Source organism: Canis lupus, chromosome 6, assembly GCF_003254725.2.
Source record: "Canis lupus dingo isolate Sandy chromosome 6, ASM325472v2, whole genome shotgun sequence".
NCBI classification, from domain to species: domain Eukaryota; kingdom Metazoa; phylum Chordata; class Mammalia; order Carnivora; family Canidae; genus Canis; species Canis lupus.
This window is the reverse complement of record NC_064248.1, coordinates 19,130,564-19,150,428: the sequence shown is the minus strand read 5'-3', so window position 1 is coordinate 19,150,428 and position 19,865 is coordinate 19,130,564. Positions and strand designations below refer to the sequence as shown.

Sequence of the window (19,865 nt, the reverse complement as noted above, 5' to 3'; positions counted from 1 at the left end):
GTTGTGCAGCCCATTTGCCCAGCCATCTGGAGGCAGGTCCTTTTGCCTATTTGGCCTTTATTTTCTTCATCCATAAAATGGGACTATGACTCACTTTGCCTCTCCTCTCCGGAAAGTAACTGGAATCATGGCTGTGAAAGATCCTGCTGCCATCCCTGTGCGCAGGCTCGTCCCTGGGTGTGAATGTGAGCTGGCATTCCAGGCGGTGAGAAGGGCGTGAGCCAAGGCAGGCCTGGGAGGGGGGACCGCACCCAGAGGGCGAAGGTGGACTTCACTGTGGCTGCCCCTGGTTGGCTGCCTCCTCTGTTCAAACAGGTGCATTGAGGTGGCCTGAAGGAACTTCCAGGCTGGAAAAGGACAGGGAAGAAGGCACAGGTCTTACTCAGGAGACTGGCAGGGATGTTGGGACAGAGGGGCAGCCAGGGGAAGGGCTGAGGAAAGAGCAGGATGTGTCCTATGGGGCTATGGCATTGAGAAGGCAGTCTGTGGCGCACCTGAGGACGGGGTGGGCAGGGCTGGGAGAGCACAGGGTGGGCAGGGGAACATCCTCCCTTACGAAGGAGGAAGGCACGGGGCTTGCAGAATTTTGAGGCTCCTCATGTGACCCCATGATGCTGCTCAGCCACAAAGAGCAGGTGATGGGGGGGGGTCTTCAGGCCCACTCCCTTCTCATCACCATAGCAACCGCATCCCCATAATGAGCAAGAGGTAACAGGGACAGAAGGGAGGGGGCATTTGACAAGGCGGCCTTTTGCCTTTGGGGGTGCCTGTGCCCAGGCTGCGGGGTCTCACCTGTTGCTCCTCGCGCCTCATTGGTGGCATCTCAGGACGCCCACCCACCCTGGAGCACATCAGCTGGTGGTTGGAAGCCAAAGGGGGACCACAAGGACGCCTGGGTGGCTCCGGGGTCGACCATCTGCCTTCGGCTCAGGTGTGATTTTGAAGTCCTGGGATCGAGTCCCGCATCAGGCCCCCCCGCAAGGAGCCTGCTTCTCTTTCTGCCTGTGTCTCTGCCTCTCTCTCTCTCTCTGTGCCTTTTATGAATAAATAAATAAAATCTTTTAAAACAACAACAACAACAACAAAAAACCTGAAGAGGGACCACAAACTGGAACTGTTTTCCAGATGTTAAAAGTCAGGAAAATAAGCATAGAGATCTGGATTTCTAGCTGCTTTTTGAACCGTCAAGAGACCTAGCAATGCCCAGGCTTTTGCTGAAGTGGCAAAAAGCAGCTGAAGCAGAGTGGCGGCTGGCCTTTGTCTGGCCTATGTGCACCTCATTGTCATGTGTCAAGGGTCTGTCATTGTCATGCGTCTAAGTTCCCTTAGATGCTTGAGTTGACTCTGGGGGGGAGGGTGGCTGTGAGCAGTGAGTGCAGACGCTGCTAAGCAGAGGCTCAGCGGCCCCAGGAAAGGCGCAGGGTGGTCGGAAGTGCTGTCTGCAGTGGACTGCAGGGTCTTTGGGGACCCTAGCAGCCTTGAGCCCAATGGCAGCCTCTCTGCATCTTTTCAGTCTTTCTCCCTTTCCTCCTTAGCGTGGCTTCTGTGCAGACAGGTGCACAGCTTTGTGCGTTTTCCCGCAGTGTGTACATGCGTGCAGAACCCAGCCTAGCAACAGAGCTTGGCCAGCCCCCCAGAAGCTTCCCTCCTGCCCGCCCCCCAAACCAGGGGCACTTCCCTGACTTCTGACTCCAAGTTTGGTTTGTCTCCTTTGGAACTTCACAGAAATGGAGTCAGTTTTGCCCTTGGGAGCCCAGCTTCCTTCCTCTGGTGTGCGCCCCTGAGACTGACCATGGCTGTCATGTACTCAGAGTCTCAGAACATTTCCTTGGTGCTCGAAGATGAGCTTGTGCCACCCGCTCCACCCACGCTGCCCCAGGGCCTCCTCTGCCCCGCCATGGTCTCCTTGTCTCCTGCACCACCTGTGAGAAAAGTAGTTCTGCCCTCACTTCACAGATGAAGAGACAGAGGCCCTGAGAGGACCCCCAGCTTACCCAAGGCCTGTCGAACAGCCAGGGCCCAGAGTTATGCTTGTGTGTCTCAAGTGCTCCGGGGTCCCTGCCCATGTGAGTGGCCCCACACGTCTGGGTGTCCCTGACCATGCCAGGGATGATATGGGGCGGGGGGGTGGGCAGACAGCAGGAAGAGCTCCAGGCAGAGACCCCTTCCCCAAATGCCCGTCTGCAGACAGAAGGTGAACAGGGAGCTTCCCTGTGGTGACATGCTGCCAGCTTTGGGTTGGCCCCAGGGCCAAAGTCCTGGTCAGTGTTGAGACAAGCTAACCCATGAGGGCTGGGCAGGCAAGGCCAGAAGCCAAGTTCTAGCTCAGTCACTTCCTGCCTGGTCACCTTGGGTGATTTCTGAATGCCTCAGTTTCCCTCTCTGCAGGGTTGAGGAGTGTTTGACCACCTCTCCTACCTGGGGCTTGCCAGGAGGAACAGACGTGTATGGAAGGAGCGAGCTTGTGGCTGCTTCCTCATGCCAGGCTCTGGGCCGCGGACTCCAGCTCCGGAAGGCCCGGGTTCCGATCCAGACCCACCGCTTCCTAGCCACACGTCCTGGGGCAGGTTCCTGAACCCCTGCGTCTGCAGTGGGGGTGCTGCTGCACCTGCCATGTTCCTCGGGTTGCTAGCAGGGCTAAGCGAGTTGGTGAAGTTAAAGTGCAGAGTCGAGTCTGGGAGGACCAGTCGAGTCTGGGAGGTGGGGCTGGAACCCAGGGGCAGAAGAGCCCAGAGCATGGTCTCTAATGGCTGGAGGAACTGGGGACACGCAGGGGCATTGGTGGTGACTTTGGAGGACCTCAGGAAGCAGGGCCGCGGAGAGCCGAGCCTGTCTCTTAAGACAGCCAAAATCAAATCAGTGTCCTGGGGCCAGATCCCATAATCGCAGTAATGCCCCAATTACCAGCTCTCTGCGGGCAGTCCCTTCCCCCCTCCCCCCCGGGTGGCCACCATCTAAGGAGATTCTGAGCTGGAATTGGTCAGTGTTTATCCAGCTGAGGGGGTGGGTAATTCTAACTTGGGGGGCTGTGACCCGCTTTCATCAGGGCCTGCTGCCCAGGCCTCCCGGCCTCCAGCACATACCCCCGGCCCCTCCGCTGTGTGCTGAGCACTGTACTAGGGCCCGGGGCCCCAGCGGCGGATGGAGTGGACACAGCCTCCGGCCTTGTGGGAGCTGGCGTCCGGGGGCCCTTGGACAATGCACAGGACACGTGTGCATGTGGTAAACCACAAGGACTAAGTGCCGAACAGAGAAATGGGCTTGCAAGTGACAGGGATCAGCTGCTGCTCCCAACCACACTGTGTCTGGACGTGGGCCTCCTCCCCCGGGGCCTCCAGGACCTTCTGAGGAGAGGCATGGCTTCCAGGCTCCTCGGTGGGGGCCCCCAGCACCCCCTGCAGGGTTCCCTTTGGCAGCTGGGACTCAGTGCAGATACTGCCAACATGAGTGTCCGCACTGCCGTAAAGTGGCCAGCCTGTCCCCGAGACCATGCCCCCTCCAGGGGGTCTGGCCTAGCCATCACCCGCGAAGGAGGTCTGTGGTCGGAGTCTCCAGCGCCCCCTTGGCCCTCTCAGACAAGGCTCCCCCTCTGCGCAGCCCCCTGGGCCTCACACACAGCTGGTGACCTTGTGGCCTGTGTGTGGCCCGAGCCTGCCTTCTGAGCTCCAGGCCAGGAGAATACACGTGCACAGCACGGCGGGGCGTGGGATCTTCCTGGCACCCCACGCACCCACTGCCCGACCCCGGGCCCCCTCCCCTCCCGGGCCCCACCGCCAGCGTCAGCAAGTCCAGCACCCCTCCCTCCCACGCAGGGCTGAGTCCGCCCCCCTGCCCCCGGCGCCTGCCCTCCTCACCCGGCCGCCCGGGTCTCGAACCCACAGCCCGTGTCCACACACGAGTTGGAGTGGACTTTCTGGCAGGGGCAGCAGCTCCTCTCCTGCGTGACTCCTCCTCTTCCCTGGCTCCCTGTTGCCCTGGGGATGGTCGGAGTCTGAAATCCCGTGCTGTGCCCTCTGTCCATCGCCACCGCCAAGGGCCTGGCTTGCGGGGTGGGAGACGGGCCATGCCCTCCGTCCTCCCCGGTGTTCACTCACTCCTTGTTCATCCCTTCCCCCTGCCTTGCCTTCCCCAAGACTCAGCAGGATCAAGTATGGGCTCGTCGTTGTAGTCCTCTCACAGGGAGGACTCCAGGCATCTAGGACACTGCCTGGTATTAGGGGAGCCCTGCATACGTGTAGAAATAGGAATGAATAAGAAGACACGGGGTTGTTTATTGAGGGGGTGGGGGGCTCTGTGCTGGATCCTGGGCTTAGCATTCTGCTTTCAGAGGATGGGACGTTGCCTGTCCTCACGGAGCCCACAGAGCCACGCTACCCTGGGGGGTTCTCGTTCATCCCTCCGGGGTCCCCAGACCCTCTGGGGACCACTGACCCTCCAGGGGCAGCGTGGATCTTCCCCAATGGCGGCCTCCAAACAGCCTCTTACCTTTCCTGATGCTGCTTCCCAGACTGCCCCCACGGGCCTCTTTCTCACGCGGGGCCCTCCCACGCTCTGCATCACCCTGACGCACCGCAGCTCCAGCCTCCCTCCTGGTGGCTCAGGAACAGAGGAGAATCATTCTCCACCCCGATTCATCCTCTTCCCAAAGTCCATTCTGTCAGCAGATCCTGTTGTCTCTAGCTTCAGCGGATCTGGAATGCAGCCCGCTCTTGCTGATCCGTCCTGGCACCTGCTGCCTGGACCACTGCTTCTGCCCTTGACCCCACGGGCCTTTCAGACCATGCAGCCAGAGGGATGGTTTGAAAAGTCTCATCGGGTCACATCTGTGCTCACGAACCTCCAGGAACTTCTCTTTTGAAGTATTTGTCAAAGGGGAAAAGGTAGAAATGAGTGAGTGAGTGAATTAATGAATGAATGGATGGCTTTTTCCGCGTCTGCAGTAGCTGGTGCATATTTGGGGGGTCAGGAAACACAACAGGGACACACGTGGGAGGAGCAAGAGCACACAGTAGGTCCACGGGCAGCCTGCTGGGCTCTGCCGGCCGAGGCTGCTGATCCTCACCCCCCGTGGGAGTGGGCCCTCCCCTCGCTGGGCCAGGCCATTCTGGGGCCCGGGCCTGGCCTGCCTCGCCAGCTGGGTGGGGCTGCTGATGCGGCTGCTGCTTCTGGGAACCCCAGCCAGGCAGCAGTTCTGGGAAGGCTGCTGCTCGGGGGAGAAGTGTGTGCCTGGCCTCCCGCCAGAGCGGCCCAGCTGTCCTGGAGGACACAGGAAGCTCCAGGCCGGCTTTAGACTGGAGTTTCAGGGGCCAGAAGCTCCCCTGGGGAGGCCACCGCAGCCCCCCGCTGTCACGGGCTTCCTCTTCACGGGCGCTTGTCATGGGTCTGGCTGCATCCTGTCTGCCCGTCCAGCCCCCCCTTCAAGCCAGTCTGCGGTCAAGAGGGAAGAGGAGCAGGGAGCAGGAGGCCTTGTGCCCCTTTAGGCTCAGGAGGAGCCTGTGCGGTCACTTCCCGGCTGCTGCTGGCCTCTGGCCTTTCAAGACGTGCCACTCACGTCCTCCCAAATAGAAAGAGTAAGTTAAGTGCATCTCCCTGCCGGCAAGGAGGGCTTCCCCACTCCGGGCACTTCTGACCTCTCGCTGGCTCAGACTTTTCACCGATTGCAGCTTCCTTCCTCCGTGACCTTGGCTTTGTTGCTTGCCATCTCTCAACCTCAGTTTTGGACGATGCCATCACATCCCAGGGTGGCAAGGGCCGCATTTCAAGGGGCTGCAGGATAAGTGGTCGGGCACGTTGGGTTCTGCAGTGAGGCTGCCTGGGTTCAAATCCTACCTCTGTACCTTCGGTGTGGCATGGTCGCCTCATCTGGAAAATCAGGGTCTTAATGACACCTGCTCTGCCCCACAGGGTTGTGTGCATAGCAGTTAACCATAAGCAAAAGCTTGGTACGCCCCGTTTAGAAGTAGATTCTGGAATTTGTTATTCTTGACTTTTAACCAGTCGCTCATTTAATAGATGTTTCTATTAAATACGTATACGTATTTGTAATACGTATATGTAAGCGTATGCCGTGGATGTGTCAGGCACTCTTCGGGTCCTGGGGACAAAGCAATGACCATAGAGCTCTGCCCTCATGGGGTTTGCATTCTCATTGCAGGGGGACAAACAGTATGTATATAGACAATTTATTTATTTATTTTTAAATTTATTTTAAAATATTTTATTTATTTATTCATGAGAGACACAGGGAGAGAGGCAGAGACACAGGCAGAGGGAGAAGCAGGCTCCATGCAGGGAGCTTGACATGGGACTCGATCTAAGGACCCCAGGATCATGGCCTGGGCAAAAGGGAGGCGCCCAACCGCTGAGCCACCCAGGCGTCCCTAGACAATTTAAATGTTATAGGTGATCTTTTACCTTTCCAACATCATGAACTAGCAGCTGAATGAGAGGGGCTGTTTTGTATTTTGCCAAGATGGAATATATTTTGAGTGAATCCCTTAGGTCCTTTGTCTTTCTTTCCTTTCTTTTTTTTTTTTTTTTAAAGATTTTTTTCATTTATTCATGAGAGAGAGAGAGAGAGAGGCAGAGACACAGGCAGAGGGAGAAGCAGGCTCCACGCAGGGAGCCCGATGCGGGACTCAATCCTAGGACTCTAGGACCACGCCCCAGGCCAAAGGCAGGCACCAAACCGCTGAGCCACCCAGGGATACCCTGTCTATTTTTCTTAAAGGGATGTTTTGTTTGTCTCATTGACTTGTTAGACCTCTTTATATATGAAGGCCATTAAGCCTTTGCAGTGTAGATTGTTATCTTTCTCTGGTCTTTGCTTGCTTCTTCTTCTTCTTCTTCTTCTTCTTCTTCTTCTTCTTCTTGTCCTCCTCCTCCTCCTTCTTCAATGGTGTATTTTGATCAGGGGAAGTTGAAAACATTTTTGTAGTCAGATCTTTCAATCTTTGCCATCTACATCCTGAAATAAAATAAACATTCACACGTGTAACCTCAGTGATATGATTAGAGATGGTGATAAGTATGTGACAGAAGTAAACAGGGTGCTGTGATAAGCAGCAGCAGGGGGAACCGTCATTAGTGGGGGGCTCCTGGGTGTAAAGTCTCTGAGCGTGTCAAGGTGCTCAGAGGCCAGTGGGACCAAAGGCTTGAGGAGGTAGGAGGGAATAGTAGACAGGTTAACAGCCAGATCACCAGGGGGCTTGCATTTTCTCTTTTTTTTTATATATTTTATTTATTTATTCATGAGACAGAGAGAGAGAGAGAGGGGGGCAGAGACACAGGTAGAGGGAGAAGCAGGCTCCATGCAGGGAGCCCAATGTGGGACTCGATCCCGGGTCTCCAGGATCAGGCCCTGGGCTGAAGGCAGCGCTAAACCACTGAGCCACCCGGGCTGCCCAAGTTTTGCATTGTCTTATACTTTTTAAGATCGTTGTACACTCCACATGCAGTTGTAAGAAATAATATACAGTCAGGTTCCCCCAAGAGTATCGTCTTGCAAAACTGCCGTACAATAGCACAGCCAGGGTATTGATGTTACCCACTGAGCTTGCTCAGCGTGCACCCGTCTTACTTGTACGCCTTCACGCATCTTTGTGCATGCGGGTGAGCACGTGTGCGTATTTGGTTCTGTGCAGCTCTGTCACATGCTCGGGTTTGTGTCTCCAGCGCAGCAACCACTATACCAGGATCCCTCTGTTGCCCTTTTATAGCCACATGGACCTGCCTTCCTACCCGCCAACCATGAATCTGTTCTCCATTTCTATAATTTTGCCATTTCAAGAATGTTACATAAATGGAATCACGCAGGGTGCGCCCTTGTGGATTGGCTGTTTTCACTCTCGGGCTTGGATTTTATTCTGAGTCGGAGATGCTCCTCTGGTGAGCTCCAGGCATCTGTCTGTGCCCCTGGGTGAAGACACCCTTCAGGAGCCAGAGGCCGACGCAGGGCGTGAGCAAGCAGTTCCGATGTAACAATGACTTTGCCTGCAGTGTGGAGAAGAAATGAAGTGAGTCATGTCTGCAATGTCTACTAACTTCCCCCCCCCGCCCCACCCCATCATTCTGAGAGCCCCAGACTGGGTTCTTGGGAAATCTTGTCACTGTTCAAACCCTTAAAAACTGCTCCTTGCCTAGCTAGAAAGGAAGCCTTTGACCTGGAGTCCTTACTTCAGCTGTGGGGGGATCTATGAACCCCTAAATTGGAATGCACAATGTAACGTGTGCACTTTCCTAGAAGGAAGATTTGGAGCTTGCATCAGATTTCAGACAGCTCAGTGACCTCCAAAACATTAAGGACTGTGGCTTCTAGACAGAGATAGCGGTTAAGAGCTGAGGCCCCGGAGCCAGACTGCCCCCATTCAAATCTCACAATGGCCACAGCTTGGCAACGTCAGGCAAATCACTTAACCGTTCTGTGCCTTGGTTGCCTCATCTGAAAATGGGGGAAGTAATAGGACTTACTTCATAGTGCTCTCTTGAGTATTGAATGAGTTAATACAAGCGCAGTATTTAGAAGAGACTTGGCATGCGGTGAATATCCTACGTTCGTTGAGTGAATGATGAGCGTGTAGGGTTTAGAGGGGCAGAGCCTTTTGGTAAAGCCTTTCTAGGCCCTCTGGGATTTTCAGGCCCTCTCTGTGTTGGTTATCATCCTCTAGACAAGCTTCATTCAGATCAGCAGGGTTTCTTCTGATGGGATACACAGGTGTGATTGGGCACTGTCATCTCCCTTGTCCTGGCTCTTGTATCTCTGTTAATATGACTTTCACTGGCTTTTTTTTTTTTTTTTTTTTTTTTTTTTTAAGCTGTTGCTTCACCTCTGGCTTATGGGGAGTTTGTAGACAGCAAAAGCCATAGGTCTTTTCTGCAGTTCCTGGTCCTGTGCTGGGACAGCTGATGTTTGAAGTTAACAAGCAGGAGGGCCAGCTCCTCCTGGCTTATTTCATTCACCTACTTGGATCCATTCTGTAGTTCTAGGAGAAGGTGAAGGCACTGGTACTTTGGAATGCTCTTTGGGCTCCGAAGCCAACAGTCCTGGGTTCTGACTCTAGCTCTCCCCTCTGGCCAGCTGTGGGACCTGACGGGCAAGTTACTTGACCTCTGTGGCCTCGATGCCCCCGGGTGGAAGGTGGGAATAGCAGCCCATCCTGCAGGGTTCTCGGGCCCATTCAATAAGGTAATGTGCCTCATGCACTTAGCTAACTGCCAAGCACAGTGTAAGTACTTGACAGGCAGGATTTTGTTTATACAAATCTTTGGCTCGGCCTGAGGAAACTTTCTAGTCATCAGTTCTGTTCAGCCGTGACCTGGAGATGAGCGTCCGTCCGTGGAGGAGTGCAAACAGACCCTGGACTGCAGCCTGTCAGAGAGAGAATCTGTGCAGAGCATCGCTGTTTGGGTTGGCAGTACAGTCAGGGGTTGCCTGCCAACTCCAGTGGGTCAGGAATCCCATGATTGAGAGTGTGAACTTGAAATCATTTTCTCTTGCTATAGGCTTGACCCAAGCTCTTGGTAATTACTCTTTTTAACTCCTCCGTTCCTATGATATTCAGGGAGGCTCTTCTGTTGCTGCACGTTGTGGACTATACCCCTGAATGCCCCACCTGCTTGTCTGTGAAGCCAGCTGGTGTGTGTGTGTGTGTGTGCGCGCCCGTGTATGCGGTGATGAGCATACACATGCACATATTTGGATGTGCCCTCTGCAACAGATCAAGGATAGCCACCCTGACTGCCCCAGGTCTGATGTTTAGTCTCCCCTGATGGGATGGCTTGACTTTATCATAACAGCCCTTCTGCTGTGTGACCTTGTCCTCTCTCTTTCTCTTTATTCAAAGTCAAGGCTAAAGCGATACCTTTGCCGTTTCTGCTGCAGGATGCTGCAGGCATGTGTGAGCTTATCAGAAGAAAAATTACTGGGACTTTGTAGAGGGCACTGGTGTCATGAGTTCACAACCACACTCCCTCCCCTCCTTCCTGGCTCTTCACTGTGACTCTTCAAAGGAAGCCAGTTGGGGCTTTGGGGAGAGTTTCCAGCCCCGTGCTGAGCCCATCAGAGGCCCCACATCATGTCCAAAATGACTTTATTCCACAGACATTAACTGAGCAGCTGCTCCGTGCCAGGCACTACCGCAGGTACTAGGAGCTGGGCAGTGAACTCGGCAGTGAACAGAGCAGGAACCCCACAGAAGCAATGCTGTGTTCTCAGGGCATAGATTCAGAAGGCACATGACCTTGATTCGTCCCATTCCTGGTGATGTTAACTTTGCCCACTTGGTGAAGGTGGTGCCTGCTGGATTTCTGTACATAAAGTTATATACAATTATATATATGTATATAAAGTATTATATACGAGGCATAGGACGTTGTAAGTTTTTATAAAAGATTTTATTTGTTTATTCATGACAGACACAGAGAGAGGCAGAGACACAGGCAGAGGGAGAAGCAGGCTCCATGCAGGGAGCCTGACGTGGGACTCGATCTCGGGACCCCAGGATCACACCCTGAGCTGAAGGCAGACGCTCAACCACTGAGCCACCCAGGTGTCCCGAACATTGTAAAGTTAGGTATTTTGACTCATTCATTAATACCAGTTTTATGGGCAGATGCTTAGAGGTTGCCATGGTGACATAGAACTGCCCCTTCCCCACTCATCCACCTAAAGCAGGACAGGCCCCTGGGCCCCTGTAACTCCAAGGGGTACAGTCGGTCACTATGTATTTATTGTGATGCTCCAGCTGTGCCCTTTTGAGCCAGTGGGCAGAGTTAGCTCCTGCGTCTTTTTGGACAAGACTCCCCCCCCCCCGTCCTCGGAGCACGTCCTTACTTTCTGACACGAGGATGCCATGTACTTTCCCTGATCGTGGGATCAGCCATTTCTTCAAGGAGTCCTGCTTCCATTCAGCGTGGAACGGTGCTAGCAGCCGAGACCTGGACGTGGGGATGGCACGACAATCAGGTGCAATGCATGACCCTAGACCAGGTCCTGGACTTACAAAGAGCATTGTGAAGGCAGTTGGCAAGGTGGAACTGGGGGCTGTGATCCGATGGCAAGAAGGCTTCTGTGTTGATTTTCTGATTTTGATGGTTGCATTGTGGCAATGAACATTCTCCGGTGTAGGAGAATGAATGTCCTTGTGTTCTTTTTTTTTTTTTTTTTTTGTGTCCTTGTGTTCTGTAAGATATGCCAGAGTATTATGGGGTAATTTACTTGTTGTGGGCAAATGAATAAATGAGAGACAAAGAGATTGAGAAGGACAGCACCAAGAAAGGTATGGAGGTGGGAGTGGGTTTGGCGTGTTCAGGGCAGCAGGAAGTGGAGATGCGCAGGTGCTGGGGCCAGGTGGAGAGGGGGGCGGGGCCCACCTGGGGGAGGTCTTGCAAGTGGAACAAAGTCGCCCCAAGAGCTTCCAACAGGGGCAGAAAGCCCTTTCTGTGCTCCAGACGCTGTGCAGAGTGCTGAGGGTCCGCAGCTGACTTCCTTTTTTGCAGTACCCCTGAGAGACCGAGCTCACTATCATTTCCACGCTGCAGATAAGGAAGCCAACGCTGTGCAAGATAGGGGGCTGCCTTCGCAGCACGGGGATACCAAGCAGCAGAAGGAAGCCTGGAAGCCGAGATAGAGACCCACGGGGGGATGGAGAGAGCAAGTGCTCTCAGTATTGCCAGGAACGTACCTCAGTGCATTGCTTTTCAGAGGGCATTTGGCATTATGCACCGGGGTGTTGAGACGTACACACTCCTTGACCCAGTGGGATTCCAGTTCTGAGCATTTTCCTTAACAAAAGTGACCAGTGACTACTTGGACCGTGAGTGTGTCATAGTCCCTGTTTGAGGACTCTGTGTGTCCCAGGACCCCAGTCGGATGGGGGCCCGTTATTAGGTCCGCTTTACAGAGTCAGAAACCGAGGCACAGACCAGTTTGCTCGGGGCTCACAACGATTAAGTGACAAGAGCAAGTGTTTAAATTTCAGGAAACCAAAAAAATAAAATAAAATAAAAAATAAATTAATTTCAGGAAACCTTGACACACAGCCATTACCAGTAGGGGTGTTGAGAGGTATTTCGTGGCATAGAAATAAACATGTTCTGAAACAGAAGACCTTGTACCAGCCCATTCTGTCAAACTAGATTTGCAAAGAAAAGACTACACACAGATGCAAAAAAGTCACCAGTGGTGTTTTCCCAGGTGATGGAATTATAGACATTCTTTTTGCTTATTTGCGTGTCTCTCTTATCTAAATTTTCCACAGCTATCAAATGTGGCTTTTGTAATATGAGAAAAGATCAATAACATACCTTAAAAAAAAAAAGAAAGAAAAAAGAAGGGGCACCTGGGTGGCTCAGTTGGTTGAGTGTCAGACTCTTGATTTCAGCTCAGAGCAGGTTGTGAGATAGAGCCTGGTGTGGGGCTCTGCACTCAGTGGGAAGTCTGCTTTTCTCCCTCTCCCTCTGCCCACCCCCCAAAATAAATAAATAGATCTTAAAAAAAAAAAGAAAGAAATTGCTTAGGGCAAGGAACAGAGAAATGTGAGCCAATGGTTCTCCAAGGATGGGCACATACGAGACGCTGCGTACAATAACAAAGCAATAACAATAATAAACAAAGGCTAAAAATCTGATGGTGGACACAGAGGGATATTAGTAATTTGATGCTTTAGATCTACAGTGGTATGGAATGATATTTAATGGTATATTAAGTGTTAAAATTTAAGTTTTAATAGGCAGAGGGTGCTGCTATTTCGGTAAATAAAATTCGTATTGATCTCCCTATTCGTATAGACAAACCTGAAAGAATTGATATGAATGTGTACAGGGGTTATTGCTAGGCCTTGTGATTTTGGGGGATTTGAACTGATTTCTTTTTGGGTGTCTGTACTTTCTGATTTTTATTCCCCATGTGTTATGGAATGCCATTAACATTGTAGGGGCAGTGCACAATTCCATTTACATGTAACACAAAACACAGAGGTCACCTATGGGGTTAGAAGTCAGAGTGGTGGGGTGATGACCCGAGGGGAATGACAGTGAAGCACAAAACCCCAGGAACATATAGCAAGAGACATATATTTAGCTCAGGTTGGGTTGGGGGGCAGCCTAGCTGGGCCTGGCTGAGCTCGCACCCGTGGTCAGCCTTGGGTCAGCTACACAGCTCTGTTGAGCTGCAGAACTCAGGCACGTGACTTGGAGGTGGCTGCCTGTTGCCTAATGCGGAATGGCCCTGCAGGACTGTTACATGTCACCACCCCCCAGCAGGCTAGCATGGGCATGTTCTCAAGGCGGTGGTTGTGCAAAAGCAGGCTTCTGCAGTGTATCTCTTTTGCTAATATTCTGCTGGCCAGAGCTGGTCACATGGTTGAGCCCATAATCCAAGGACAGGGGAAAAAGCCTTGCCCAGAGTGGTGGTGGTAGTGGCCGTGGTGGGGGCATGGACAGGTTACATAGATCCAGGAGGAGTGTGAAGAATTGGGGCCTTTGATGTAAGTCTAACACACTCAACAGCATCATTTTTACTGCGTGAATACACCACTATTTATTTGACGAGCTCTATAAGGCTCAACAGATTAACATCCCCAAAGTATATTTCAAGGACTTGTAAATCGTTTAGGGGTTCAATTGAGGTTTTAACCTCCCCCCCCACACACACACAAATGAAGATTGAGTAGGGAAATTAATTAGTAAGTGTTGGGTTAAATGAAAAATAAATTGGACTCATCAGAGCCTTTACATGCAAAAGTGCATTATGAACTTTCAAAAGTCCAAGGAGTTGCTTAAATTTAGCAGGTCATGGAGGTTTTTTTTTTTTTTCAAGAAGTGTCTCTCGGGACAGGCATTCTGTGGCTCATTCTGGGCTTTGTGCATCTGTGTTATGTTTCATGATTATAGAGATACATAGATTGATTGGTCAATAGACAGATATAGCTAGAGCTCTGGTGAATACAGAGGGCTCATTGTTGGCACTAACCTGGCTCACTTTCTCTCAGCAGGTGTCCTAGGATCTCCCAATGGGGCGGCTTTGCTCTGGGCTCACATTCCCTGTGAGCTGCCTGGTCCTGGTGTGGGTGGCCAGCTCTGGTAAGTCACCACCTCCCATTCATTCATTCATTCATTTGGTCACTCATTCAGCAAGTGTTTATTGGCCATTTAGATGCGCAGCTCCTAGGATAATCAGTGAACGAAACAAAGATTCCAGGCCCCAAGGAGGTTACACTCTAGTGGGAGGGGACAGCTAATGACAAATGGTTGTAATTATAAATAAATCGTAAAGAGGTTAGAAAGTGATAGAAAAAGCGCAGAACAAAAGAAAAAAAGAAAAAAAGCTCAGAACAGTAGGGGGCATGGATTTGGGGGAGGGGGTATCAGAAGAAGTGAGTTTTGGACAAGAGGGGAGTTTGAGATGTTTATTAGGATTCTGAGTCACTGCCTAATATGGTCAGTCCTTCATCCAGCAGACAAATGCCGACTGGCACCGGCTGCGGCGGGGCTGGTGCTGGGCACCAGAGCAGGAAGGCACCTGCCCGTGTGCAGGGCTGGGCAGTCGAGAGCCAGAGCGAGGGCTCTCACATGACGTAGCAGACCCACTGCACATCCTGCCAGCTTCACGCACAGCTCTGCCACTGACCGGCTGGACGAAATACCCCGACCTTTCATCCTGCCCTTGATATTGGCCGGGCCGAACCCAACCGGCAGCCAGAGGTCGAGGGCACCTGGATGGCAAGACCTTGAGGGTCAACCTCCTGAGTGCAGAGAGGGGTGGAAGATAGATGGGATCGAGGAGCAGGCAAATGGCTAACAGCCCCTCCTCCGCCTGCTCACATGGCTCTGGGGCCGATGCCTGTGGTGGCAGAACAGACTAGAAATTCCTTAGATGAGACACTTACTTTAATTTGGCCAAGGGCACGTAGTGGAGTTTCCATAAGGTAAAGGTAGACCCTGCCGCCTGGGGGTGTTCTGTGGCTTCAGGAATCTGCCCCATGCCAGTGGGGAACCTCCAGAGCCCCATCCTGCCCCCAGCTCCATGAAGACTGGCACACAACAGCGCCTGGGACTGTGGTCTCCTTTGTGATGGGCTCCTCGGTCCCATCCGGGCTGGTTTCTGACTCCTCCCACTGGTGCATGACCCCTTGCTTGTCTGCCTCTGGCTGCTCAGAGTGCTCCTGTGTCTCCCCAGGGAGTGTGAAGGTCCTGCACGAGCCCAGCTGCTTCTCCGACTACATCAGCACCTCTGTCTGTCAGTGGAAGATGGACCATCCCACCAACTGCAGTGCCGAGCTCCGCCTGTCCTACCAGCTGGACTTTATGGGGTCTGAGTAAGTTTGGGGTGGAGCTGGGACTTGGGGGAAGCTGTGCCTGGACGATTGGGGATAGTGTGTTAGTGCTAGATTCACTGTGATGTGTGGTGGACCATGGAACCTTGGGTATGTTGCTCCAGGTGGGTCACTGGGATAGTCCAGAGCACCTGGAGAATGCTTCCAGGTGGTGCTCAGGACGTGATTGGGCACGCAGTTACAAGGGCACACTGGCACGTGGGGCACACCAGAATCTAGGTACAGTGACAGAGGCCTTCCACGATGTATTAAGCTAGACCGGCTGTGCTTGGAAACGTGATATACTGGCCTAGACCAGGGATCTGCAAACTCTGGCCCGAGGCCCACATCTGGCCCACCACCTGCTTTTGTAAATGAAGTTCTACTGGCACACGACCATGCCCCCTCATTTCTGTGTTGTCTGTGGCTGCTTTTGTGCTACAGCAGCAGAGGTGAGTAGTTGGGACACAAACAGTATGGCCCCCAAAGCCCCAAATATTTACCCTCTGGCCCATTGCAGAAAAGGTTCACTGACCCCATGAGACATGGGGCAGCATGCCACAGTCCGCTGTGTGCTGGGATAAACCATGCTACCCAGAGGTACACTGGGACACACACACACACACACACACTGTTACAAATTCTTTGGTGCCTTTGTTTCTTCCCTTTCACTGGCTTTCAGAGGTGAGCCAAGTTCCGGGATCAAGACCATGGCCAGGGTCGTGTAAAAGTCTGGGGGGTGTGTGGCAAGTGGCTGTGGCCAGCAAGGAAAGCAGTGCTGGTCTGTTGTCCTCTACACCCCAGCACCCAGATCTGGTCCTGCAGGCAGGGCAGTTGGGAAGCTGGAAGAGCATGCGTTCCCTGAGGCATATTCCAGGGACACCCAGGGGTCCCAGCCAGCCTGAACGTGGCAATCTGACACACCACCCTTGTCTGCAGAAACCACACGTGTGTCCCTGAGAACCGAGAAGACTCAGTGTGCGTGTGCAGCATGCCGATAGATGACGCGGTGGAAGCGGATGTCTATCAGCTGGACCTGTGGGCTGGGCAGCAGCTGCTATGGAGCGGCTCTTTCCAGCCCAGCAAGCATGGTGAGTGGGGCAGGGTGGGGCAGGGGTGCGGGGGTGCGGTTCCCGGACCCCAGCTCAGCTCTGGGGCAGGGGAGGCAGGCTCCAGTTGGGGGAGTGAGCTGCAAGCAATCTCCTGCATAGTCCCAGACATGATGAGATTTTTGTTCCTTTCCGAGCCTCAGTCCTCCCATCTCTGAAATGGGGCTGGGCTCCCTAGCACATCAGGTCCCCTTCAGCTTTGATAGTTCAACCACCTGAATTCAAGTGCCCAGACTGGAGTCTTGAGATGAGGCATGCTTATCAGAAGGCATGCTTGCTCCAGACCAAAAACGGAGCTGGGACCTGTCCTTCCACCCTCTGTCGCCTAGTCAGCTGCCGCTCCTTCAGACAGTCTGGGCCATGGAAGGCTGACGTGATCCTGGTAGCCAGAGTCCAACTCACCGTGATTCTGCTGCACTGTAGTGACAGGAGTTTAAAACACCATTTATTGCTCTGTGACCTTGGGCAAGTCACGTTACCTCTCTGAGCCTCATTTCTCAGAAGAGAGTTATCCTCATTGTGCAATTGAATATAATACAGAGAAGGCAAGTAACCTGGCTAAGGTCACACAGCTACTAAGCTGCAGAGGAGTATTCTCATGACTATCCGTGGAGCTCATGGCCTCAGCAGTTCTCAAAGAGCCCATTTGTACCGCCCATGGTCAGTGGGTTGTTTAAATGGACCCGTGAATGAACCCATGAATTAAAATAATTTCTGCATGTGTGCATTGATTTAATTTTTTATTATTTTTTATTTTTTAAAGAAAGATTTTATTTATTCATGAGAGAGAGAGAGAGAGGCAGAGACACAGGCAGAGGGAGAAGCAGGCTCCATGCGGGGAGCCTGACGTGGGACTCGATCCTGGGTCTCCAGGATCACGCCCTGGGCTAAAGGCAGGTTCTTAACCGCTGAGCCACCCAGGGATCCCCTGCATTGATTTTAATACATATTACATACCTGTGATCTTCTGGACAGGATTGCTTAAAAGAAGACTACATTTAAGAAAACACATGAATCAAAATAAAAAGGGTAATAACATAGTACATAGATGTGGCCAAAAGTGTGAAGGACAAAGGTGAAAAAGGCACATTTTGGGTTCCTTTGGCTTATGTTTTGCATTCACTGTAGAAAGCTGGTTAATAACCACGATTGCTAGGTAGAATTTTAGCAACACTGTAGTCGGTATTATGATGGTCATTCTCTATTGAGACTAAATCCACATGGGATCCCATAAATGTGCTACAGCAGCATGGTTGTCTAAAAATCTAGAGATTTATTTAATTACTTGAGAAAGAGAGAGCAGGGGAGAGGAACAGAAGGGGGTAGTCGAGAATCCTCACTGAGCATGGAGCCGCATACTCTGACCCTGAGATCCTGACCTGAGCTGAAATTGAGAGTTGGGGGGTTCACTGACTGAGCCACCCAGGCATCCCCACAGTCAACCTACTAAGTGACCTGTGTCCCGTGGGCTGTCCCTCTCCACACCCGGACAAGCGCCTCACTGGGCACCACTTCTCCACAGTGAAGCCCAGGACCCCCGGCAACCTCACAGTTTACCCCAACATCTCCCACACGTGGCTGCTGATGTGGACAAACCCGTACCCTACTGAGAATCACCTGCACTCTGAGCTCACCTACATGGTCAACGTTTCGAATGACAACGACCCCGAGGACGTGAGTGTGTGCACTGGGTGGTTTCTCTACCAACTCCTGGGACTCAGGCAGGAGGAGACTTTTCCATCACAGTGAGGAGTGCGGGGCATTGACAGGTTTTAGAAAGGGACAACTGATGGACAGTAGACTCTCCAGTAAATGCTAGCAGGGGCTGGCTGTCCACAGTGGCTGGCTTGGCTCCCTTCTGTTTTACTTTCGGGTGGGGGTGGAGTTTATTTCCTGCCACCTCCGTTTCTCCCTCACACATTCCCAGGGGAGGGACAGCATCTGAACCCCCAGAGCCCCAGCATCCCACAGAGCTGGGTTCTCATACCTGCTTCCACCCGTCAGCTGTGTGACCCTGGCCGTGTCATGTAACCCCCTTGTACCTCAGTTGTCTCATCTGTAATATGGGGATAACGAGAGTACCCACTCCACTGGCTACTGAGAGTGCCACGTGTGTGACCCAGACAGGTTCCCCTGCCAGTCACTCATTGTGTGTCTGAAACGTTGTTCTCCTTTTCTCCCGAGCGCCACTAGGCCTTGGAAAGCCCCGTCGGCCTTGCCCTCCCACACCTTGGTCTAGAACTCGCTATGTCAGACTCACCCAGGGCCTCCTCCGAGGCACACCCTGTTATCTAGGGACCCGGGCTGGCCTGGCTCCTGCTGCCAGGAGCAGGCTCCACACGTCGTACACCCCCGCATCAGCTGCTATCTTCCTACCTCAGCCAGGGAGTGGGTGGGTGTTGATTGACACCTCTCAGATGCTCAGGTGTGGTTTCCCCCCTGGCACGGGGCCACGGCGTGTGGTGGGAGCGGGAATGGAGCAGCCAGGTTCTCGCAGCCGAGGCTTAGAAAGCATTGGGAGGGGCTGCACAGTTGCCAAAGAGAGAGGCAGGCTCCATTTTGTAGCTAAATCCCCTTCCCATGTTCCGGGAAGTGCAAGGCTTATTAAGAGCAGAGGCTGGAGGGGAGAGAGGGGTGTGACCTGTAGAGTGCAAAGAAAGCTTCCTTATTTGCTTATCGTGGCTGGCTTTAGGTCCAGGAATCTATCCCTCCCTTGGCTCTGCTTTATTCTGTACTGGCTTCATTTTTAGACGCTCTTCCCTCAGGTAGTGGCACCAGCAACTCCATTCTACATGCTAGTGACATGCAAAGCCACAGTGGGAAAAGTCTTTCTTTTCCGGGAGTTCCAGTAAATTTTGGGGGGCCGATCCTCAGTTGCCTGGCTTGGATGACATGCAAATCTCTGAACCTGGCCCAGGCTGTGGGCAGGAAAGAGGGTGCTGATGTTGTGCTCTGATTGGCTAGAGGTGAGTCACATGGCCACCTCTGGAGCTGCAGGTGGGGTCAGCTCCACCCAAGCCACATGGGTGGAGAATGAGGGAGAGGTGGGTCCCCAGAGGAAAGTCCGGGGAAGGAGAAACAGGGATAGGGCTGGCTGAGACACAGGTGCAGAACCTGGCCGCGGACTCCAGCCAGCAGGTAGAATTAATCAGCGTGCCCAAGCTATGGCTGTTGTCACGTACATGCCCAGGGCCTCAGAATTCTGGGTGCAGCTCCTCTTGTTGGTGGGGTAGAGGCTACTGAGACACCCCTCACCCATCTCTGCTTGCCCCAGCAACCGACCCAACCTATAGAATTTCCCTCATTGGTCATTGGCCGGAGCTGGTCACATGCTCCTTCCTGACCAATCACAGGCTAGGGAATGGCGTGGCCGTGATTGGCCTCGACCAATGAGGATTAACCCTGGAGCTGGAGACAGAAGCTTACCTGCTCTGAGCTTTGGGTA

The 19,865-nt window shown here is 52.9% G+C and overlaps 1 protein-coding gene across 5 annotated transcripts in view; it reads left to right on the top strand.

The window, feature by feature from the left end:
- The window catches only part of IL4R (interleukin 4 receptor), a 38,628-nt gene that overhangs the window by 6,667 nt on the left and 12,096 nt on the right, over positions 1-19,865 (top strand). The window contains exons 1-5 of one of the 5 annotated variants that reach the window (XM_025415655.3): positions 7,876-8,015; positions 13,992-14,079; positions 15,176-15,314; positions 16,251-16,402; positions 17,943-18,094. In XM_025415655.3, coding sequence (XP_025271440.3) covers positions 14,010-14,079; positions 15,176-15,314; positions 16,251-16,402; positions 17,943-18,094 — 513 coding nt within the window. In that variant the 5' untranslated portion in view covers positions 7,876-8,015; positions 13,992-14,009. Of the gene's footprint in view, positions 1-7,875; positions 8,016-13,988; positions 14,080-15,175; positions 15,315-16,250; positions 16,403-17,942; positions 18,095-19,865 lie in introns of those variants that run through there. The other 4 variants (XM_035718092.2, XM_025415650.3, XM_025415651.3 and 1 more) reach the window with 4 other exon arrangements.